Source organism: Paramormyrops kingsleyae, chromosome 3 (assembly GCF_048594095.1).
Source record: "Paramormyrops kingsleyae isolate MSU_618 chromosome 3, PKINGS_0.4, whole genome shotgun sequence".
In the NCBI taxonomy this organism is placed as follows: domain Eukaryota; kingdom Metazoa; phylum Chordata; class Actinopteri; order Osteoglossiformes; family Mormyridae; genus Paramormyrops; species Paramormyrops kingsleyae.
The window spans coordinates 35,436,227-35,461,331 of NC_132799.1; the positions used below are offsets into that span (position 1 = coordinate 35,436,227).

General features: G+C 44.9%; 1 protein-coding gene across 1 annotated transcript in view; it reads right to left on the minus strand.

The window, feature by feature from the left end:
* The window catches only part of LOC111845668 (coiled-coil domain-containing protein 91), an 88,790-nt gene extending 63,881 nt beyond the window's left edge, over positions 1–24,909 (minus strand). The window contains exons 1-4 of the mRNA XM_072710349.1: positions 24,848–24,909; positions 23,467–23,695; positions 5,844–5,885; positions 1,717–1,798 (exon numbers count right to left, since the gene is read on the minus strand). Of these exons, the coding sequence (XP_072566450.1) occupies positions 1,717–1,798; positions 5,844–5,885; positions 23,467–23,695; positions 24,848–24,909 (415 nt within the window). The remainder of the gene's footprint in view (positions 1–1,716; positions 1,799–5,843; positions 5,886–23,466; positions 23,696–24,847) is intronic.
* Between the last annotated feature and the right edge of the window lie 196 nt (positions 24,910–25,105).

Sequence of the window (25,105 nt, forward strand, 5' to 3'; positions counted from 1 at the left end):
TTATGAAACACAAGTTTATCCTTTCTTGCACTCATAGTTCCTCAAACAGGAAGCCATATTTCACGCTTGCATATATGGTGTCGTTGCTTTATGTGCAAAGAGCCCATTATAAATATGTCACGGGTCGGTGCTTTGAGACCTCTTCTAAGTGGTGAATGACCCAACGAAATCCCTCATCCTCCACTAGGGGAAATGCTTATGCGATCATCTCCATTATTTTAATAGTTGTGTCTTTAGTTCCGGTGATGCTCACTTTCAATATTGAAGTAGTATAAATATCGGCTGGCAGTAAGGACCGAAAACGACACATTGGATCAACGGCAATATTTAGATTTTCAATGAATACTGGTGACTCAGATATGTTAACCAATATGTCGTGCATCTCTAAATTGCTTTTCACTTAGCCAGCTTTCCTAGAAGCACCTTTACTCTCCCTCTAATTTTTTTCTATGTCGAGTCACAGAGGAGTGTGGTCCGGCAGGCCAGCCTAACCAGAGCAGCCTGGGTCCGTGGGCGGCACAGAATAAACAGCAACTCGCCTTCTCTTCCTCTCCTGGCTTTATGTGTGGTATAAAAACTCTGGCTGGTTGTTGGTAATGCATTTGCATGATCGGTTTAGACTATTGGAAAACCACAATCTCACAGAAAACGCCTCCTGGCACCCAGATGTATTTGGATTATTCTCCGGGCCGATTCATTCCATGCCAGTGGTGAGGAATCCGTCTAATTTACTCGCTGCTACAAAGCAAATGAGCAAATTTGTATATTTACCTCGGCGGAGAGGGTGGTACAATTCCGTAATCCCTTATTTATTGTAATTTGCAGTTAGTGGGCAGCGATACGTTTCTTTCCAGCCAGAGTTCTTCTTTGGCAACGTCCATGAACCTCAGATCAAAACAGCCCCACAATAACACTGCACTGTGAACTAAGAGTGAGTCCTTCAGCATCTATAAATACCCAGCGACACACACACACACACACACACACACACACACACACACACACTTGCACCAGATGCTCTGCTGTACAACCCAGAAAGAGCCTTGGAGCCCATTGGGTCGCTGCTCAGAGAAACAATGAGGGGGTCCGAGCTTTTGTGGCTGGTGATTGTCTGAGAACCAGCCTACAGTGGCGTCCGTGACCCACCCAAGTTAGACATTATGCGCTCATGCATGCCTATAAATAAAATGAAATCTTAAAAAAAAATTACATGTGTTTGTGCTCCAGCACTTGTGGAGTCCGAGATCCCTACCGTAAAGTTGCACTATGAGTCTTTTTTCAGGCTAAATGCATATAATATCGTACCCCTATAATCTAGGAGATGTGTCTGATCCTGTTCAGGGGATCAAATGAGTGGTTCCAGGCCACCAGATCCCCCACCGCAAAGCAGCCACATATAAATAAGATTTAATTTAAGCTGTATAATATGAATTAATCAATGAAGGCAAACTTCCACCCACCTTCGACGAGCTTATCCTTGTGACGCTTGGGACTTAAGTCCCTTTCTAATTAAAAAGGTCTGGATTTCTACAATTCTAATCAAAGAAAAAAGGCCATTAAAACAGTTAAAGTAAAAGCATATGAATATATCACATACTGTGGTTACTACAACAAACAAAAACATTACAATCCTAATATGCTAGATTATGCGTCATTTGACATACAGACCAGAGGGGGCAGTATCCCCATCTGCAGCCAGACAGGAGCAATGCGTACCTGAGGAGAAGGCCGCCCAAGGGATGGCGGGGGACACGGGGATCTGAGCAGCATCATCCTCGCAGTCAAACGCCTCGGCAGCCTGCGGAAGGTCAATAGTCGCAGGGAGATTATTACATCACAGCGAACACAGGTATGGATCCAGAACCAAGAAATCACGCCTTTTAGCTGCAGTGTCCTTAGTCAAGTCAAGGTCCCAGGCTTACATATAACAATTGTTATTCTTACTGAACCAGCTGTCCGCATTTGTGTTACAAATGGAAAAATTGCAAACATGCCTAAAATAAGTCCAGGTAATCATTCATCTCAAAATCCTTTTCATTTTTTTGATGTTATAAATAAAACAAATGACTGCATGAACTCTTCAAAAACAATATTCATCTGGGGTGCACACATTAAACAACACACACATACTGCAAGAAAAAACATTAAGGAGGATCCACTGTTTAGATGCTCTGATTGCAATGGGATGTTCTCCATTTTGGTAAAAATTTATCATTCGGGGGGGAAAAAGTTAAACTTGGATACAAAGAAACCCTCCAAACAAACAAACAAATGCATAAAGGGACCCGCTCTCCTCCAATAAGGCGAGCACATGGGCGATACGGACACAGAGATCGTCCAGGTCCTCCAATTCCCAGCTGCAATTCACTTCTTCCCAGCTTATTGGAACAATCAAGTCACAGCAATTTATTCTTGTTTTTTTTCCGGGGAGGAAATTGTTGTTGGGAGCAACAGTGACTCTCCAAAACAGCCCTGGGCCATGTTCCTGAAGACCACCCTTCACATGGCACTCTTTAGGGTCATCTGCTTTGTGTATCCCAGTTATCCCCTGAAATGCTGAAAAATTTCCTTCACATTTGGCCTGCGAGCCCAAGTTTAAAAAATCGGGGGAAAAAAACATGTGAAAATAAATCAACATGCAAGACATTAACATTAGGCGGTGGCTGCGAAACAGAGACAGCAACGTGAAGGGGCGTAGACTACGTAAACATTCAGTGCAAAGCTCAGGTTCATTTGTAGGATCTCAAACAGCATCCAGATGCCATATGGAACCTTGCATAATAATATGAATCCAGTTTTTATTAATCTTTGTTGTAGATGACTTCAGGAACAGCTATTAGAAATAGCACGGATCTGGCAATGATGAAAACATCCAAACAAACGGCCATTACTGCCAGTAACAGACGCTTTTGAAAAGACAGGCCCAGTAGAAGAGGAGTTATCTAGAACTATAGTGAAACACCATTATGCCCATTTCAGTTAAGATAAAGTGAGACGAGGCCTTAACAGCAGACAGCAAAAGCATCAGTGGTCTACTTTTGAGCAAAATCCTCACAACCTAGTTGCAAAAACAAATTACTGGCAGCTAACACCTCTCCTGACTGCTAACAAAGGCAAAGGGGTTTAAAATAGAATTGGGATTGGGCCTAACTCTGCCGTTGTCGTTTGTTTGTATTTTACAGTGTTCTCCATGCCACCTGTAGCCAACCCCCCCCCCCCCTCTCTGTGAGCCCCCCAGAGCCGGGACTGGCCCACTGGCTATGGGAAAAGGAGTCATCCCTGGAAAAGTGTGTCACATAGGGAGTGAGACTTTCTGCTGCTGGGACAAATACATCAGAACTGGAATCAGAGTTTATATTGAGAAATGCATGATTACAGCTGTGGGGGCTGCTCTAGTAAAATATAAAATGAGCTGGTGTTATCTCTCACAAAAGGTATGAAAACAGGCGGAATTAACTTAATGCAAGATGAGAAAACATTTTTGCAACCCACCAGATGAGCAATTTGCCCTTAGAATATCCTGATGATTTGCTCACCCAGCTTTTCCGTTGATACATGACACACTCTCTCAGCAAGCATTTGGATCTTGCCCCTCATGGTGAAAAATTTCGGAAGGTTCTCATTCCTTATTAGTCATCAATAAGGGGTCCGATGGAACAGGAAACAAAATTCATTCATTCTTATTCATGGAGAAAAAAAATGATTCAGGTTGCACAATCTGGGAAGGAGGAAATACTTCATACTTCCATGGACGAGCTTATCTGATACAAATATGAGGACACATGCTGGAACTTCATAATGGGGGGGTGGGTGCTAGTGAGGCGGAGTAACAGGAACAGCCAATTACTAATTTGATGGAAATTATACAGTATAATAGCATTCCTGATATACAGTATTTTAAATCCAAAGCACCAAAAATTATGTTAATACAAATCAAGTCTTCATAGTGGACAATTCCACTCACCTCTATGGCAAGGACCTGCATCTGTAATGAGGCATGCTGGTAAATATCTATGGGCTACTATGCCCCATGATAATGGGAATGAACTGCAGCAGAATGAATGTTGATTTATTTTCTGACTCACTCAGCACGAAGGCACAAAGATAACAGGTGATGGTACAGGAGGGAAGGACAAAACTATTTCAATAGCATTTCTGATTTATAGGGGTGGAGTGGCTCAGCATGCTAAGACAAGCCCGGCATCAGGTCACGGGTTCAAATCACAGGAACGGCAGACTGACGTCCCCGTTGGGCCCCTGAGCAAAACCTTAACCCCCCCAAAACAGGCTCCAGGGGTACGGGATACATGGCTGGCCATGCGCTTGGATGGGATATGCGCTGTACCACAAATAAAGCACGCTTTCTCCTTCTCTCTTTATAACAGACACAGCAAACTTGCTTCATATTCAAAATACAATCAGTCACAGGTATGGGGGGGGGGGGGGGAGTTCCCTTGAAATCTCCACACCCTCTCACTGTTTAGTAATTTCCACCCGTACAATGCGTGTGGGAGAGGACGCTAAAATACTTTTATGGAACATTGAACAAAACATGGAGCAGATGATTCATTTCATCTGATGCGCTCCAGTGGAGTGAAATGCCACCACATCCGAAAGGGAGATACTCAGGCCACTGAACAACAATGCTGAGCGTCCTCTGGCAAACCCAATGTAAAAGAGAACACATTCTTCAGAAACCGAGAAAAAGAAACTGTTTTCAAGCTTGAAATGTTTGTGTCCGGGGAATAAAAAAATATTTTTTTTCCACCCAAGCTGCTATCATGTAAGTGCAATTGTATTTGGTTTATTAATAGAAATCTCAAGTTCATGTGCTTATAATTTACATTATCTCTGAACCCCGGTTTCATGAAAATCGACTGCAGTTCCAGCAGGATCAAGACCAGAATTTAATTATAAAAATATGATGCTAAAAGCATTCATAACTAAATACATAAATGCTGGAACCAGAAACACTGTGTTAGACTACACAGTACCAGTTACAAGTCTGGACACACCAAGCTACATACAAAGGAGAGTGAGTCATATTACATGACCTGGCTATCTGATCTAAAAACAGTAGAAATGGTTTTGGAGGAGTTTCACCAGAGTGAAGGAAAAGCAGCCATTACAAACATTACAAACTAACGCGCTGCCGAGGTGTTGACTAGGCATTAGTGCGGCTAAGCTGAGAATTCAACTAAATGTCCAGTTACAAGTGCAAGTGGTAGAGGAGCAGCAAGAGCTACATGTCATCTTCCAACAAAGCACGAACCAGCGGGACAATTCAATGACCAGAAGTGCAACATTAAGAACATTAAGGGAACACAGAAAGGCACACTGCTACTAGGGGAGTTCCTGGAACAGATGGGTCTTCATGCATTTGTAAATGGCCAATGGGGACGACCAAGAAGACCTTCCACGTAAGCTCAACAGTGGAGATCTCAAAACCAGAACAATCCCACGGTCATTTTATATCTAGTGAGGAATGCTTTATAAGTTTTGGAGTTAGTTAAGGGATGTATGACAGTGTTGTGACGTTCCCCAGTATTTAGAAATCCCAAAGGTATTATTTTTAATACCGTAAAAAATACACACGCTCCTCATTACATGAAACCGATACAGAGATGCTGTATTGAGGCGATGCATTTAGTGCACTGTCAGCGGTGACTGGAGCCTCACTTAATTTAAAAAAAAAAAACAAGTTAAAGAATAATGTGCATGTGTATGTTAACGCCAGAAAAACAAAACGTGCCTTGAATGAGCTGTAAACCGTTGGAGCTTACATGGCTATTGTGATATGCATGCAGCCTATTTTAAATCATTAAAAGGTATGTGATACCTACCTCAAATCCCCCAAAATCGTCATCATCCATCCTCACAAGCACCTAAAAGACATAAATACAAAAAATAGTGAAGAATTTCATTACAAAGAACTTCAGACTTAAAAATATATTTGCAAGCAGCAACCTTCAGCTCTACACACTGATGCAGGTCACCATTTTCTGGAGAAAAAATAATTAAGTTGGTATAAGCAAACAAATAACCAGAAAGTAAGTAAAAATCTCGACACACATCTCCCTACTGTGCATGATTTGTAAGGTGAAAAACAAAGCTGGATAGTTTAACACAATGCATCGACTCAACAATCCTACCTGATCAACTAAAACACCTGCTTTTACTTCAGTTCTGGAAGTAGCTACGTAGGTATGTGAATATACTAATACAAATACAGATATATACAAATAAGTATATTGTATCACTGTTAGCCGGTAAAACACGGTAAGTCTACCATGATACCATCTGTGTCAATCACAGGCAAAGTGGATAATTGGCAGGTATGGGTGAGAACGCCGCGCTCGAACCTTCGCTCCCAGCAAAAGGGTGGACGGCGTTTCCTCGTTCCCACGCACTGGCGGCATGACGTCATGCCGGGGCTGACCGAACGCTCGGCGTTAAAATGCCCGGGCTCCCCGCCGCACGAGCTCAGCCCAGACGTGTGGTCCGCCTTTGTCCCGCTTCACTTCGGCTCGCGCCCCGAAAAGAGCAAAATCTCTTTATTTGCCCTCCCAATTTGTTTTGGGACTCTCTCTGTGTTTCTCTTGGTTTTCCTTGATGGGACAGTTAACTCGCAGCACATTTTTACCCGCTGTTATTAAAAGCCGCAGTTTTAAGAAACGTCTATTTTTAAGCCGTCGCAGTAAAGCCCGGGCTCTGGGTTTGGGGAGACGTCGTCACTGGCTTCTCGGGTTCGAGAGTCAGTGTGGCTACTGCAGGCCTCGTAAACATTCTCTGGTCTTTTTTGATTGCGGGAGCGAAGAACCGCTCTCTTTTAAAGCATTTTCTCAGTCTGTAACGTTAATTCGGCGGCGCTCTGGATCGCTTTAAAGAGTCCCCTCCTAGACGAGACAAAGTAATTATAAGAATCGCCCAAAAACTCGAAGCAGACCTCGACTCTCTCCTAAACCTGCTGGTTTTGGCTGCGTGTCCCGCACAGCATAGGAAGTATGCTAATCCCCCCTCAGAAAAATACTGTTGAGCGGGGCGACATCGTCGGCTCCCAGGTACGCGGCATTTCTGCCCGGTACCATCTCCGTTTCGACATGAGTGTCCCATACGCATCCAGACAGCAGCGAGCCGGCTGACGCTCGCGCGCACGAGGGAGCGAGCGACATGGACCCCCCACTCATCTCGTCTTGCTTGAATTAGCCTTCTCCGTTTGGCCCCAGCATTCTTCTGCCCTCATTGGAAACAATAGCGCAGACATGAGAAATTTGCACTGACAGTTTTAAAAAGAAGGTTTCATTGTGCGAGTGCACTTACAGATGGATTAAATATAATGGATGTTAAGCTATTTTGAACCCATCACACACAACACATTCAACGAGGAATTGGAAAAATAAGGTTGTCCTGGGGGTCGAGATGGATTTATTAAAGGCCAGTCAATCAGTAACTAAGTTATTTAGGGGTAAATGTGCCATCCCTACATGGGTGACTCATGGAAATAGCCTGTGCATTAAAACGGGAATTTTCCTCTTTTCTTTAACATAAAGAGAATCATTTACACACAATGACACACAATATGCAACAGATGTTGCCTTAAATCGATATTCACAGAATGCTCCACATCCACTTTGGCCATCTTATTCAATCTCTGCAATCAACAAGTCTTAATAAAACCAGTTAATCTACCCCTCTCCCCCACTAATTTCCCAAACTTAAACAAAGGGACACCCAGAGAGGGTAAAAACAGAAACTAATAGAAATGACTTTTGTGTTGTCAAGTTCCCAGGGCACTGAGTGCAGCTGGATGAAAAGGACACTCTACAGTGTTCAGAGAGCCCAGTGCAGTTAAAGGCCCTGGCCGGGATGGCAGGGAGCATCTGGAAAATGCACAGACTGCTGGATTCTTGAGAATTAAGGCAGCACAGAGCATAAAGGCGGGTGAGGAGGTACATGCAGGAGGCCCAGATTTTCTGGAACTGCCAAGGAATTTCGTGCTTCCCGGTACTGAAATGAAAGGCATTAGCAGGCTGCTGCAGGCAGGCAGGCAGGATACAGTCAATTTCATGACTGCGCCTTGGACTGTGAGGGCCAGGACGTGGCAGGCCTTCCGGACCTCCGCGGCCGTGCCGGGATTCCAGGAAATGGAGGAAGCAGGCCGGGGTGGGGGGCTGCCGTGGGAGATTTGCCCTAGCATCCATGGGAGAGTGTGGAGCACGGATCCCCTTTGTGCGACGTGGGACAGATCCCGTGTGGAATTGAAGTCCAGGGTTTATTTGGCTTTCCAGTATAAGAATAGCCAGGATATGCCAGCGCTGTAGCTTTGCACCTGCATGGTTGCTTCTGCCTAGTGGGATTGGAAGTTCTCCCTGTGTTGTGTTGGGCTTCTTACAAGCACTCTGGATAGTCAATTTATTGTCTTTAAAACCCCTGAAGTGTATGTGCGCCCACCCTGCGATGGACTGACATTCCACCTAGGCTGGTCCCCTCTCTTCTACCCTGTGCTTCTATCATTCCAAATTTCTCCCTCCATCCGAATTCCTATTGCTCAGCTGTTAGGCCAATGATGCAATCGCGATGATTGCGGTTTCAAGGCACGTCGTAAGTTTCAAGTTCAATAAACTATGTTTACAAATGTTTTTTAAAAAGAGAGTGTTTCTTTATTAATTATTATTAAGAACTCACTTGCATTTAGCTCAATAGCACAATGAACATGTTGAAAATCGGACATGTGGTGAACATACCAAATCCTTTTTTAGGGGGGATTTCTCAAACAACTCAGCTTTTCTCGTCTTCCGTAAGACAGGGTCCTCCTGGAGTCGGCCACATTTCATTCCCTCTCTATCTGACAAGGCCTCGTTAAGGAGCTCAATCTCACACTGTTCATGTTACATTTAGTTATTTTTTCATTTTAGAATTCTACACACCTCAATAGACCTGATACCTCCCTGTTTGAAAATTCTTCATAAAACAGATCTAAAGAATACTAATAATAATGTGTCCCAGCCTTGTGCCCTATGCTGCCTGGGACAAGCTCCAAGTCTGCCTGATCAATACAAGTGGTTAGAAAATGAATGGGTGATGGATGGACAAGTCAATGAACACCAGACGGTTCTATTCCATCATCACAGTGTTGATGAAGACCACAATTAGGGTGTCATTCTTAAAATGAGAAGCAGCCGGTATTCGGTACCATCTAGAGACAATACAGAATAAATAATTTCAAGGACCTCAGGTTCAACAGGTTCAACAGAATGGAAAACCGATGGATGGACAATTAAATATCTCAATGACGGTTCGTTTTAAGAAACATGTTCAAAGTAAACGTGCTTCACATGGTGTACTTAGCCGTCTCCCACAAGCACGAACACAGACACAGATGTGTGCCACCCCCTGCAGCCACAGCCAATCGGCGGTACACTGTTTCACCATTTAATCGCTACTTTACGTTAAGTGGAGGACACACCATATGGGAGAGATTTCTATGGTTGTAGCTCAAACTCTAGCCTTTTATTCTGTGCAGGAAGGCACCAAATGATGAGACACGCCAGCTGGGACTGGGTGACACCGACAGTATTAACAGGAAGCGGACATGTTGGGTATCTACCCGTAACAACAGGTCGGTCCTGATGAGGCACTCAAACCCATATCCTGGCACCTGGTGTCCAGTCTGATGCTTTTAGAGACAATGTGCAGTCACATGTTCTCAATCTTGGATGGATGGCTGTAAAAATGTGAATAACAGATGCAGTTTGCATGTCTTTGATGTGACTCAAACAATACTTCACTCCAAACAGGTCTCCGGAAACCCTTTCATACACTTCTAAAATATACGGCCACTTGTCAACCATGATGGGCAGGTAGCTTTGGTATGACTCTGCTGGGTGGGGGGGGGGGGGGGGGGTAGTTTCTTTGAAGATGAAAGACATGGGGGGGCAGGGGGGGATCGTCCCGATCAGCTCTAATCGGACCTTAACGAATGCGTGCTGTAAGCTCAGAGATTGATGCACGTCAAAAGAAAGGTCCTTGAATCGAAAACATTGATATGATCCGTGATTGAAGAAGGAGTATGCATAGTGAAAAATGCACAATTCAGCAGAACCAGAATCAGTGGGCCATATGCACCGAAACGCCAGAATATTCCAAGGACGTGGCCTCAACATCTTGAAAACCCTCCCCTCCCGCGCAAGTTTATTTTTAAATGGCCGAAGTTCTGTGTGATCTACCCCTCAGTTCTGACATTGGGGGGCAGACACAACGTGACCTCACTAACACTTACGCTCTTCTCCTTCCTCAGCATCCATTTCGTGGAGGGGGGGGGGCAGAGGCTGACACAGACCTTCCATTACTGCCTTGGCAAAGATTCCGAAGTTTCACCAATAAAGGAGGAAATGAGACTGACTATTTCCTGAGTGGAAGTCAAAACTTTTCTATTCGTTTAGGACCTGGCCGAAGGAGCGAAGAAAAAAACGCTCTATTAACTCTTGGAAAGGCTTGGAACTTTCTGGATACACAGCCAGCTCAGATCAGAGCATACCTACAGCCAAGGATTAATGTTATCAAAACATTTTTTTCCCCCAGAATAATTGCTTACTGCCCGCCGTTTGCATCATAGGGTACTACTTCTGTGGGGTGGCCGTCGGAGGCAAGAGCGGCTACTTGACACGGACCCGGGACCTGAGACGTGATGTGTTCAGGGAGGACCCCGAGCCCGTGGCATTCGGGATTACACGCTAGGTCAGCGTTGTGTGTCAGCTGCCATGCCTATGCGTTTCGTCCGCTTGCGTTGGCTCCATCCAGCCATTCATCTTCCAAATGCCTATCCAGGATAAGGCCTGGAGCCTACCCCAGGTAGCAGGGGGGCAACATAGATGGGGTGCCAGTCACAGGACACAGAGACACAAATCTATCCATCCATCTTCTATTCGAATGCTCCTCGACATACGATGGGATTTATTGGAACGTAACCCATCGTAAGTTGAATACATCATAAATCAAATATGATACATAAATAAGTACAAAAAATTACCGTCACCAAATAAGTAAATAACTGGTTAAACACAAAAGAGAAATCACAGCACGACACGTCGTTAAACATGAGATACCTAAGCTCACGATCAGTAGAGACCGGAAGCGTGGTTGGGTGGATGCTGCTATCGATCACGTCATTAGAGTATCATACGGCATATCAGTAGCCCAGGGACAGATCAGAATTCAAAGGTGATAATTAGAGATGCACCGATCTGATATTCGATCCAGACCTATTTGATGGATTGTGTATCGGCCATGTGTGACCGATCCACTTACTTATTTAGTTTTTGGCAATCTCTAAAAAGATAGCTCCTATTTCGTGTTAAATCTATTTGTACAATCAATCGCACGGCAGCTCTTTCCCATTTTATATGTGTTTTTTGTGGCATTCAAATCGAACGCTAACGCTGCCCCTCAGTCTATTTTGCTACTCAGTGGGCGTGAGTACAGTGACTTCCGCCTGCTGTGACGTAATGCGCATACCCTTCGCAGTACGAGGAGCGTAAGATAAGACGTGACGACCTGGGAGTATTTTACGCTCCTAACAGAAACCAGGAGCACAGCGATTTGCAATCTTTGTAAAATAAAGTTTTGAGTCGTGGGAATAGCGTTTAATGGACAATCCCACTGAAAGTGCACGCAAGTGCGAGACAAAAAAAAAGCAATGGATGATTTGGGAGTCGCTAACTTGGACTGTTTTGCGAACTCGCTGCAGTTTGAGATACAAGAGGGGCTGCCATCGCAACGAAAGTGTAACTGAGCTGAAGCCAATGGGAGAAAAATTGTGTTAAAACTAAGCATTCGCCACTTGCGTATACTTGCTTTGAAGATATTCATATTGAACTGCAAATCCCTCAAAAACGCTTAAAACAAGACGTACAAACGAGATGGAACAGTACGTTATGTATGTTTGTAGTAGCCTGATTAAATATTGTCATACATTTTTTCCATCTGTATTTACTAGCTTAAAAAAATTAATATATAAAGTACAACAAAGTAAAAAGGTCTTGTATCGAAATCTGTATCAGTATTGGCAGTTCTGTATTGGAATCGGATCGGCACTGAAAAAATGTGGATCGGCCCATCCCTAGTGATGATAATTCAAGTCAAACCATCGTAAAGAAGCATCTGTACCCCATTCAGGGTGAAAGGCAGGGGGAGATCCTGAGCCTTTTACAACATGGAGAGAGAATGCAAACTCCACACACAAGGAGAAGCCAGGGTGGAAACTCGAACCCTGGTCCTAGAGGTGTGAGGCAACAGTGCTAACCACTTCGCCACTGTGTCGCCGTCTGTGTCGTCAAAGTCACAGACTACGAGCGGTCAGAACTGCCAAGTCACCTAACAGCATGTTTATAGACTGCAGATGGAAGCCAGAACATTCAGAGAAAAGCCATGTGACATGGGAAGAGCATGCAAACTGCAAACACATGGGGATTCAAACCCACAACATGGAGGTGTGAATTTAAAGTGCTACCCACTGAACAGCCATTACTGCCCCCATAACATGTATGGGTGGGGCACAGGCGGGCCTACAGAGCAATACATCAGGAAGCCAGTTCCTGTTTTATAAGACAATCACATCTGTGTAGAAAACCTTCAAAGGTCTGCTTATAGAAATCAAGCCATAAATACCTTATATAAACCAAAGTACCCCTGGTTATTTTTTTACTACAGGGCACTAATGACACTGAAAATATGTAGTAATAATTTTCAATAGCAAAACAGACCACTTATTTAGCAAAATAAATTACACAGAGTCATGTTTACGGTGGGGGGGTGGGGGTGGAATGGTTACCTTACAGCCTCAAGCAGGAGAGCGACGGCATAAGAGGCACTGAGTTTCCGTTAACACTGCTCATGTTTTACATATTTAGCGGATCGGGGGGGGGGACGGAATGGAAAAGGGACTCGAGGTCCGCACACCGTACGGATATTACCACATCGGGGAAGCCCGTCTCCTACTTCACAACACCTTTCCCGGGAAGATGGGGGCCGGGCGATGGGGGCAGGGGCCCGCGTTTGGGGGCCGACCTCGGTCCGATTTATATTACGCGACAATTATCACGCCGCGACCTGTTAATTTCCCAAGCTTGGCCAACGGTATCGAGGACAGATTTCAGGCCAAGTGGGGTCCCGCTCCCCCCCTACAAAAACAAGAGCCTGAGTAACATTCATTTTACAGCCTTCGCAGGACAAGTGGGAACATTTCAGACACTCGGTCAGAAGCAAAGGCGGCACGCGGTACTGCGCAGGGGACGCATACGCCACGGTGTGGCCGCGCGGGGGACGCATCCCCCATCCCATCCCCAAGCCCCTGTGTGTAAGTCACAAAGGCACGGGGACCCGTAACCTTCCGACCGAAGATAAACTCCAGGGCAGCATTCGCTCTGTGGGCTGCACACCACTGCCAGGCACTCGGTCCAGTTCTTAAGCTAGGGGGCGCCGCCTTATCCTGATTTAGAGGACAAGTAGGTGGTTTGAATCCAAACTGAAAGTGAAATCGTACAGAGATAAATCCGCGGCTTATCGCTCAGCGACAGGCTCTAGGGGGACAGGGAGCACTGAAGAGAATGGGGGGGGGGGGGGGGGGGCGGGGGCAGATCCAGTCAAATTTTCCATAGACCTGACTGTTGATGTATTCCAGTGAAGGGTGGGCGGGGCCTCTCATGACCCCGCCTCCGTCAGAGTGTGAGTTTCATTAAGGGTCCTCTTACGCCGGCGTGGCCCGGTGACGCAGCCCGGCTTTTGGGGTGAGGGGTCCCAGCCTGGGGTTTACTGCGCGGTGGAGTCGGGCACAGGGGCATGATTCATTAATAAAGATGCACAGTAGTCCAAACTATGCATTTATAACTGCCAGCCCTGAGCTGCCATTATTATCAGCAGCAGATGTTTGGTTCGGAACAAATTCAGAAGAGACAGCCTTACAAAGACCAGAATTTTGTTTATCCAAATATAGCGGACCACCTATGAATTACTCCAAGCGGCGCTTAGCAGGTTAGGACCCATGGCTGGAAAGTCTACCGGTTCAATTCCCGTGATCGGCAAGGTGATGTCGCCGTTGGGCCCTTCAGCAAGGCCCTTAACCCCCAATTGCTCCAGTGACGGCCTTTTGGATCAAAGCGTCTGCTAAAATAAATGAAATGTAGTTGTACCATAGCATAGAATGGGCTGCTGTGCATCTCTGAAGGTCTTGAGTTTGTACCCGTGTTCAGATAGTAACTAGTACTACTCCCATAGCTGGCAGAGGGGTCTTATCACTCTTAGACCCACGAGCAAGGCCCTTAGTCCCAAAAACTGCTGCAGCGGCCCTGGATGAATGGCTGCCCCCTAACTTTGCTCTCACCTGTATATCTGTGTATTCCTCTCACAGCTAAGCAGGATGGCATATGTGAAGATCGAATGGGGACCACTACAGGTAACCAAATGACCTTTCACCTAACCTCTGCAATGCCCCCCCAGCCCCCAATCACTGCAATACACTCATAAGGAACTGGGCTAAGAACTGACAGCTTTTATTACTTATATCTGGAATCTAGACTGATTCACTGACACAGTCCTGATTCCCCAGAACTCCACAGGGAACTGGCGGGGATGTGATGGATGCCATAGTCCTGGTCGGTCACACATCACACATGGGGATTGGGGGGGTCAACATTAGTGTTCGATAAGAGGTACAGACTCACTTCAGTGCGGTCGCGGTTATACATGAATTTGGGGGATCAGAGAAACATACACAGTTCAAACAAAAAAAAAAGATGAAAAACCGAACAATCGGGGTCTTTGTAGGCTGGCGCAAAATATCAGGAAAATGATGATGGCAGCGCTGTGTCGTTCTGGGCCCGGCACGTTCAAAGTGGATGGCAACCTCCACCCCCAGCCACCCCCCAGGTTGCGAATCTGTCCAGAGGGAAATGCTTGCCTCCATCTCACTGTTGCCAAGCCTCGTGCTCGGCGGCGATTAAGCCCCTCCCCCCAGGGACCTTGACACTGAAAGAGATCCATTTAAAATAGCCTATGGATAAATAAACAGAGCGCCAGTTAACTGTAATTGGACAGGAAGCAGTCAGACACGCGCTCGTTTTGGAGCAGATCCCTCGCAGGCTGCTAACGAACCCTGGGCCTACCTCCGGACTGACTGCTGGAAAGTCCCGGCTGAAGTCTCCTTCCTTCGACGAGTCGGTGACGTCTTTCTCGTTTTAAATTAGAACGAAAGGGAAGAGCGATCAAATATAAACAAACAGCCAAAAAGACTCTGCTGTGACCCACGCGATGCCCCATGCCTGGGCTGAGGCTCTCCGACAACCGCGCGGCCACAGCGGCCTTCTCCCACGTATCCCAGAAGCCATCTGATCCGCATCGTTCGGCCAAGAGCCCGACTTCTACCGTAGCCTCCCCCCGAGGAGCCCATAGCAAGGTAAACATGTCGCCGCCCCCCTAATATATGGCACCGCTGAGACTCTCCTAGAGATTTATGCTCGTATAAAACATTCTAGGCCAATTGGCAAAGTGCAAGAAAAATCGCTTTAAATTTAACCGGACCGTTACGGCGAGACAGGGGCCGACGCGTATCCTCAGAACGGTGTGACGTGGAGAGAACGCAAGAAGGTGAGGGGAAGAGAGCGAACGAGGGAGCTTAATTAATGCCAGTGTTAAAGGTTTTGGGGACAAGCCAAGAAGAACCTACAGCAGGGACAAATTAGGGCATGATGAGCAAGAGCAGGACAGGCTGGGTGAAGCTGCTCTCTGTAGATTCAGACCATCACATTACACTCACTCTTGTATCAGACACTTCCATCCCAAGTGATTTACAGCAGATGCGTTGCATGAGGGCTGGACAAGAACGGGGTCACAGTAAGACTGGAGTCTAACCCCAAAATCACAGGGGCCCAAGGAGGGTGACGCCTTGGACAACATTCATCACAGGAGAGTATTTAGAAATTCTGGGCCCCCTGACAAAATGTCACCCTGGGACCCCCTATTATATAAAAGTTTATGTATTTAAGGCCCCCTGTAAAATACTGCCCCCTGTCCTTAATCAGCCCAGGATATCCATGCCCCTACTGTACCGCTGATCAAAGGTCATATACTCAGAATATTCACAGAAGTAACCCAAAAGGTCAACACGCAAACCTCCCCCCACAGCCAGGAGGAGATACTGAACCGGCAAAGCTGCAGGTGTGAGATGACTCTGCTGTTCACCGAGTCACCAAACAACCATAAGCAGAAGTTCACATTTCTGACCTGGAAATCACAAATCAAATGAAAACCACATGGTCTGGACCAAGGGGAGAAAAAGTGGACAGAATGAGACCAGGGCCATTACGCTCTAAAAACTTTATGCTCTATATGATGCAAACAGTTTATTAAAAAACACCAGGGACCAGGGTTCAAGTAGCCGCCATGGCTCTGTGCGTGTGGAGGGGGTCATGGAAGATGGATGGATGGTTAAATAAAAGATAATTAGATCATTAGAAATATTAATATTAAACAGGAGTTTAGATTTTTATGGTCAACGGCCATCATGATGTCTGTTGAAACGATTTTTTTCTCAAGCAGCCATGTATTTGTGTACTTATCTATAGTCAGGGCAGTTTATTACTGCAATCTCAATAGCTAGAATGAAGGAGAAAGTTCTAGAAGTTTACACACCTCCTAGGATTTTGAAAATGGGTACAGATCATCTACATGGAAGATCCAAACCCGTACTGGAGCAGATGATGGAATGGGGGGGTGCAGAAGGCCACTTGGGGAGATCCCCGGGACTCATCAGCATCTTCCCTCACTTCTGATGATGGCTCTCCACCCTCCTATAAAAGCAGGAGCAGCTCTTGGCTTCTGTCTGGGTTAATGTGCTGCACTGGTCTTTAAGAGCAATCGAGCACAAACTGTAAAAGGGAAAGTCCTTGAGCAAAAAGTAATTGGTCACAGTCCACTCCGAGTCGAAGTGTCTGACTGCGCTCATATGGCCACCTAAAATGAGGTGTGACTCGAAAATGTCCTCGTAAAAAAAACGGCCAGTCCTGGCGAACATCTGAAGGGAGATTTATGCCGGGACCTGAACATCCAGAAGCTCTGCAGGAGGCCGGGAGGCTTGGACGCTCTCCTGGTGAACGCAAATGCTTTTCATTTTACACTGAGAAAATAAACACGACCGGCTCCCTTTCTCTTGCCACGCACTTCACGACGTGCTAGGTCTCTGAATTCTCTCCACTTGCCTCTCGGGGGGATGCGACCCTCGGGGTGGAAGCACAGGGGTGGGCTAACTGGAGAAGACTGGTGAGGACTTAGTAGCTCTGCTGAAATCTGCTCCTTCTCATGCTGACATCTTTGTAAAGGGTTTTCCAGAGGGAGATAAAGGGCTCAGGAGACTACATTTCCCATGAGGTTTAGTGCAGCCCAGAAGTCACCTGACTGTCCAACCAGGAGTCACCTGACTGTCCAACCAGGAGTCACCTGACTGTTCTTACAGTAGCAATGAAAAGTTTTACTGATGAGCAACACTCCCACTGGAAAGAAAAGACTGCTAAATAAAAATGCTTGGATTTATTCTGTAGCTGAGAAAGAATCTGAGAAAGATTTCAAAACTGGTTTTGTGGGGGCGGTGATTATTTAAAAACCCCATAAATGTCACATTCTGGCCTCCACTGAACTTCAAGCTTGACATCACAACCTTTGTTGCCAAGACAAAAAAAAATAAATAAGCCGAATCGAGAGCCAAATCCGACCTACGTGAAAGGAGCTCATTCTCATTCATGGTGCACGTAATTTTCGGCGTTACAGGATGGCATTCACGCTGACAGGGAGCCAGGAGCGAGGCTTCCTGTTTGAGGGGCACCTTGAAGCCTTCGCCGAGTAATGGGGGACACTTTCACGGCTCCAGAGTGGGCCACCAAGGCTGTTCAACAGCACTCTTAAAATAGGGAATGCAAACACACCGCGCAGCAGGAGAGCAGCTCCAGCACTTAAGGCTTTCTGGCAACATTTACTAGTTTAGACACACACAGGGAGGGCCTGATGGCTTTCATGGAACTGGGGCAGCAGGTGAGCCGCAAGTGGCTAGATAAAACCAGGTAAAATTAAGAAACTACTCGGCCAAATTAAAGACAAATTACTCCACAAATCTAACTACTTCCCATCTGCATTTTTCTCATTAACAAGTGACTCCTTTGAATCGGACAAATAAACAGTGTCTCATAAATAGCTGGCTGCTGAGTGACTGCGATTACGGAGTTATGAGATTAAAAGGCTAAGCGAATAACCGCAAAAAGCTTCCCAAAAATGACTATGGATCTAGAGTCCCGTAGTACAATGTGGTTTTCAAATAAAAAAATTTTAAAAAACACAAACACAATGTATTGGCATACACAGGAAGGGGGTCTGACAGACAGTCCTTTCAGGGATAGATTTCACTCTGGATAAACACAGTGAGACCTCTCTGGCGGCCGTCCTTACCCACACAAACACAAACACGAGCGTTGGTTAGCTTCTCTGTGGTCCAGCTCAGACACTGAGTATCCCCTTCACTCGAGCAAGCGTCTGAACACAGACCCCCCCCCACCCTTGCTCAGTGAGGCCTAAACTGTGACAGACATCAGCCGAGTGTTGCTCCTCTGAGCAAGTCCCCGCCTTGTGCCCAAGGCTCACGATGGAAGCCTGCCCAGGCCAAAGCTTAGGGTTGCCAAAGCAGGAAAGAACTCGAGTTCATCCCTGCCCTCTTGTCTTTGTGCTATAAAAGATAACACCACATGCAATACCACATATAAACCTATAACATTAGTATGCTTGAGGGGGGGGGGGGGGGGGCAGCCAGTTGACCTTGGACCCCTAGGGGTTTTTATTCTCTCTACTTGGGAGTTTTTGATTCATCTGGCTTTATTTAATTAATTTCTTCATCTTCTCTATTCCCTATTTTTTAATTATCCTGAATGATTGATGCAGAAATGTATCACAATACAGCCAAGTAAAATGCCTCAGGGCGACTGTCGTGAAAGGTACTATATAAAGATTTATTCAATTGAATTTTATATAAACCCATGTTGATAATGGTCCATTTGACAGACTCAAGTACTGAATGCTGTACTGCATTCACACTTACAGCCTAAATACTGACAAATAGCCATGTATTACCGCTAGGGAACCCTGGACTAACTTAACGGTTTGTGATAAACTTCTAATGGGTGTTTAGTAGGAGCAAGCAGCCAAGATTTACTTCTCAGCTTTTCTGTTCCACTTCTATTGACATTAAGGGAATAATATTAAATTCAAAGTTATATTTGTTCAAGGATTAATACTCCAAAACACATCCCAGGATCCATCCGGCATGGCAAACTGAAAAATTATGAAGACCCTGGCCAGAAATCAAATAAAACTCATATATAAATAAAACTGTCCACTAGTCAAATTTATAAGTTTGCCCCCACACAAAACAGACTCCACGAAACGCAGAGAAAGAGGAAACTGCCATTTCAGGCCAAGCTAAGTCCACAGCAGCGGCCTTAGAGGGCAACAGTCGAGTGCGTCTCGGTAAATCTCCAGTCTTTTTAAGAGCGAGGAAATGGGTTAACCTTGTCCAATCAAACACACGCTGAATTCAATTAGGTAATTATGGGCTCAGGTACAATGAAAACCAGAACGCCCTGCACCCTTCAGGACCGGAGCCACGTACTTCTGGGTCCAAACACCAGGTGCACTTTGTGACCACATTTCGGTTGAGCGTGTGGGGGGAACGGGATCTTTCATGTGGTCCTACACACACCGCAGGAGGAGAAAGGCGGTGGGCGGGCAGCGGCTGGCCTGAGCGGAAAGTTCATCCGAGGGGAAACTGTGGATCTGGGAGTACCTTGGGTATAAGAGTCTATGCACGCAGGCACGCGCGCACACGCACACACACACACACACACACACAAACACACACACAAACAAAAACACAAACACAAACAGCGGAATGTCCCAGAATTTCAGCAGGACCCCATGAACATTGACAATGCTGAGCTCTAAGACGGAGGATGGAAAACACCCAGGACTATGCGCAAGTTTTCCCGCTTTCAGATCTATGATGAGAAACCATTTGTTCAGAATAACCCAGAACCTATCTTTCCTCATTTGATTACCTTTCCCTTATTGACTTGAAATAACATCAGATATCTGACCAATGGGTCGAAGAAAAATCTAGTGCAGGCTCGGGCCTGATTTTGATCCATTCTTCTAAACAGAAGATTCCTTGAAACCTTGAAGATTCCAGCGCGCTCTCTTGACGTGTTAAACCAATGCAAATTGAATTCAGCACTTGGTACGTCCAGGAAGAATAGCAACAATCTTTAGAAAGAAAATCAAAGATCATTTCCATTCAAGATTTCAAAAACAATAAAAACTATTTAGAAATACATTGAAGAATATTACTATTCTAAAAAAAAAAAAAAAACACACTAAGGTAGACATCAGACAGATACAGAAAGTATCTTAAGTCTGAAATTCAAAATAAAACCTTGTACTCCATCTAAGGCCCTTAATTATACAGTAAAGTCATAATTTTTCTACAAATCTGGTGTCTGTTCTCGTCAGATGACACACAGCACGACCAACTGCTGCTCATCTGAAGCAGACCGCAAGTTTGTATAATGCTGCAGTAGTACCACAAGCAAAAAGGAGCATGGTGAAACTCTCTCGACACCGCGATTCCTCACGCTGAGTGGCCCGTGACACGCTAAGCCAACGAAGAACTTTCCCACGTGTGATGTGGAATGAAGACCTACAGTTTTGCCACACCATGCCTGACATAATTAGCACAAGCGTGTCCAACTTCAAAAATAGGCAGGAGACAGATGACACCTTTTCACACCCAGTTGAAATGAAACAGACTTAAACAAAGACCTGAGGCCAAAGAAAAAGTTTACATGGACCAACCTGTTAATCTACATCATAGACAAACTGGTACATGACCAAGCCGACCTGGCTGGCAAAGTGAGGAGGAACACGCCTTACGTTTCATACAAAGGCTAAGGTGGATTATATAGTGGAGACAGCACAACTGGCAAGAGTCTCCCTGCCATCATTCAGGACCTCGACCTCCAACGGTGTCTGCGGAAGGCACACAGCACCATCAGAGAGCACAGCCACACAACACGCCAGCTGTTGGGTCTGTTCCCATCTGGAAAGCCATACAGTAGCTTGGCTACTGGAATTATTCCTCATTTTATTTTATTTCATCTTCTTATCCTCCAGTGCTGAGAGACTTGTTTTCCCCTTTATCCTCTTGTCCAATCAGTAAGCAGTTAGAAAGTAATTCTCCATCAAAAGCCTCTATGTGTGTTGAAGTTATTTTAAAGTTTGCTACACAACATTTGGACAAGCCATAAAAATACTGGGAGAATGTAGTCTGGTCAAACAAGACCAAAATTGAACTTTTTGGCTGTCATATTACACACCATGTTTGGAGGAGAAATGGTACTGCACATCGCGCCAAAAACGCCCGAAACTGCACATCGCGCCAAAAACGCCCGAAACTGCACATCGCGCCAAACACGCCCGAAACTGCACATCGCGCCGAACACGCCCGAAACTGCACATCGTACCCAAAAAACGCCTGAAACTGCACATTGTACCCAAAAAACGCCTGAAACTGCACATTGCCCAAAAAACGGCCGAAACTGCACATTGCCCAAAAAACGGCCGAAACTGCACATTGCCCAAAAAACGGCCGAAACTGCACATTGCCCAAAAAACGCCCGAAACTGCACATTGCCCAAAAAACGCCCGAAACTGCACATCGCCCAAAAAACGCCCGAAACTGCACATCACGCCAAACGCCCAAAACTGCACATTGCCCAAAAAACTCCCGAAACTGCACATCACGTCAAACGCCCAAAACTGCACATTGCCCAAAAAACTCCCGAAACTGCACATCACGCCAAACGCCCAAAACTGCACATTGCCCAAAAAACTCCCGAAACTGCACATCACTCCAAACACCCAAAACTGCACAATGCCCAAAAAACTCCCGAAACTGCACATCGCGCCCAAAACGCTGAAACTGCACATCGCGCCAAAAATGCCAAAAACTGCAAATCGCCCCAAAATGCCCGAAACTGCACATCGGCAGAAAAACACTACACCAGCAGCGATGTTTGTGGTTGGAAGCATCATGATGCAGGGCTGGTCGCATCTCATGGTATTGGTAGACTTCATAGAAAGGAAGGAACAATGAATGGGGCCTTTTGCAGAGATGATGAGGACAATCTGTTTAGACAAATGGGCCAAAAAAAACTCACTAAAAATCTGAGAACAGGAGACATTTCTTCGATTCTTTGAAAGTGTTATACATGTTATATTGTACACCTGCAGTCATGCCATCTCCGCTCACAACTGTCATGAGGTCCAGGTTTTAAGAGCCCTGGCCTAGTGTGTCATCAGACTCCGAGGGAAGCAAAGACTCGAATCGATGTGAAGAGATGGAGCGTCAAACCTGAGAACCTAAGGCAGGGCTCTTCAAATCTAGACCCTGATTCTAAATCCAGGCCTTGTTTTCAATTCTCCCAGGTAGTTAGTTTAACAATTACTTTTTCTGATTGGCCACAGAAGCTTCATACCTGGCTCACAGGTAATGGGAAGCTGGAAAATCAGCACTCAAACCTTTAGGACTGTGATGTGAATACCCCTGTATGACAGTGAAAGCTTCACCATTCACAAAAGCACAGATAACAGCAAAAACACTAATTCAGCACTTCTTAAAATGTATTCCTTTAAAATAAATATCTGTTATTATTATACTGTTAAAAACAATCATCAAACATCACAATAATTTGAACTTTAAGCTGCTGATTAATATTATCAAAACTAATTATGTCCAACAAAGATGCTAGGGCAATTACAACGTTTGGTTGTTTCCGTGAAAACTGTGTCGTGTTCACCACTCCTGTACCTTCCTGGGGATGTCTTTCTAAAATATGACGTTGCTTTTTTCCGATATCCCGGAACACACCGCCGTGTTCATATCAGTGCACAATTGTTCGCAACGTTGCTGCATTTTGGAGGAGGAGCTTGCCATTGAATATATCCGTGTAATGACGATATACATACCCACTAAAAGCAGCATGCAACATCACACATACGTGCAGTTTTCGGTGCTTGCACTTCACCTCAACCGTCACGATAAGCATTCAGGTATAAAATCCACTTCCTAGGAGTATCCGAGTTTGGTGGAATCACTCACTATCAACTTTAAGTAAATGATAGTGATAAATTTGTTTTTGCGATGGCTCCTTGTACTTGCACGAGAAACTTTTTGGAGCCTGATCTCGCTTCCTACTTCGCTGATGAAAGTGAAACGTATTTATCACATCGGTGTAGTATTTTATTAGTATTGGTTTCTTTAAATAAACATTCGTGTGGGTATATACATTATAAAAATCATCAATAGTAAATGAAATGATTTACCAAAACGCTGGTCTTCCTCCCAGCCGGTGAGTGTAATGATCTGCACCTGGAGCAGGAGAGAGCCGACCCGGAAGTGTAAGAGTCGCTGGCTCCACACTTCTCCTTACGGGAGGGAAGATCAGATCGGATCGGATCGGATCGGACCGGACCGGACCGCCGACGTGCTCGTGGGCATCGTGGTCTCTTCGGTGTTTCAAGCAGCGTCTTTATCCGTCTGCTGCAAGCGAGGCTTTATTAATCTAATTTTACAGTGTCTTGCATTTTTTATGTTTAACCCAGCAGTGACCTGCTGTCTAACTGAAATGGTGTCGATGTATACGAAATATACTAAAAATGTGATCGTTTATTTAATATCATCCAGGTTACTTACACCTTCAGTCTTAAACATATCGTTTGTTACTAAACCCAAAACTCACTTAGAATATGTCAGTAACCTTTTTATTTTGTATAGGAAATGTTTTTTTTACAAGCAAAAATTTCTAAATTCCTCTCCATGCTTCCCAATGTCCTAGATGCTTCTCCAATAAAAAGTGACTATATGTATATGTGTGTGTGTGTGTGTGTGTGTGTATATATATATATATATATATATATATATATATATACACACACCCAAAATTTGTGCATGCATATCAATGGCTGCCTCAAACAATAAAAAAATTGTAAATGAGCCAAATTGTATTTTCTTAATCATTAAAATGTTATAATCATAAACGGTTAAAGATGAATTAAAATGTCTCCCTTTATTTGCTAAGCACGCAGAGGTACGTTAGCTGAATGACTGCAGGCAGAAAACGGCGCGTTTTTCAGCAATACACCGGAGTTAGGCTTGTGCCGCATTATTTACAGCCACTTTTAACATCGACACTGATGGCCATTAACTCTTAACAGAAATGACTCTTTCTACGTTAAAATAAGGCAACACTGTGATTTTGACACATTTTTTTTACTTAACAGTTCCTTCATCCCATTCCTCTGTCTCTGCTTATTGACATTTTGGAGAGTACAAAAATAAAAATTAACTTATCGATGCAAAATTTTCTAACAAAGACAGAGTTTGAATAGTAAGTATATGTTTTATTGTAATGTATTTGTGTTATTCTGCCTTGATATTATCCTGTCTCATCCTATCCTATTTTGTCTTATCTTATCTCTGTATTAACACTTAACATCTCTACTAATCCTCCTTCCTGAGCTGCAACCCATCAGTCCACGGATTCTTGACAGGAGCTGCTGTCTCTGCTGTCCCAGATTTAATGCTCTGGGTGCCCCTGGCCACTCTCAGATCACAGGCCGTAATTGATAAAGCACATTTTATATCGTAAGTCAAGAGTTCTGATAATGTCTTTTAATGCAGGGCTTTACTTTTGGCATGTCCCACACCCTCGGTGTAGAATGGGGCAGGTCCCTATCATCTGTCCTCTTGATAACGTCGTTGACCATCATAACTTCCTCCACTCTCCTGCTGTTCTCTTCCAGAGTCTCATTTTTTTTCTGAAAGTGTCAGCAGGGTTCGTACGGGTGCTGGAAATCCTGGAAAATGCTTGATTTTTAATATAGTGTTTTCAAGGTTAGAAAAGTGCTTGGATTTTGGACAATGTGCTTGAACCTGCTTGAATTTGAAATTGCATTGCTTTCA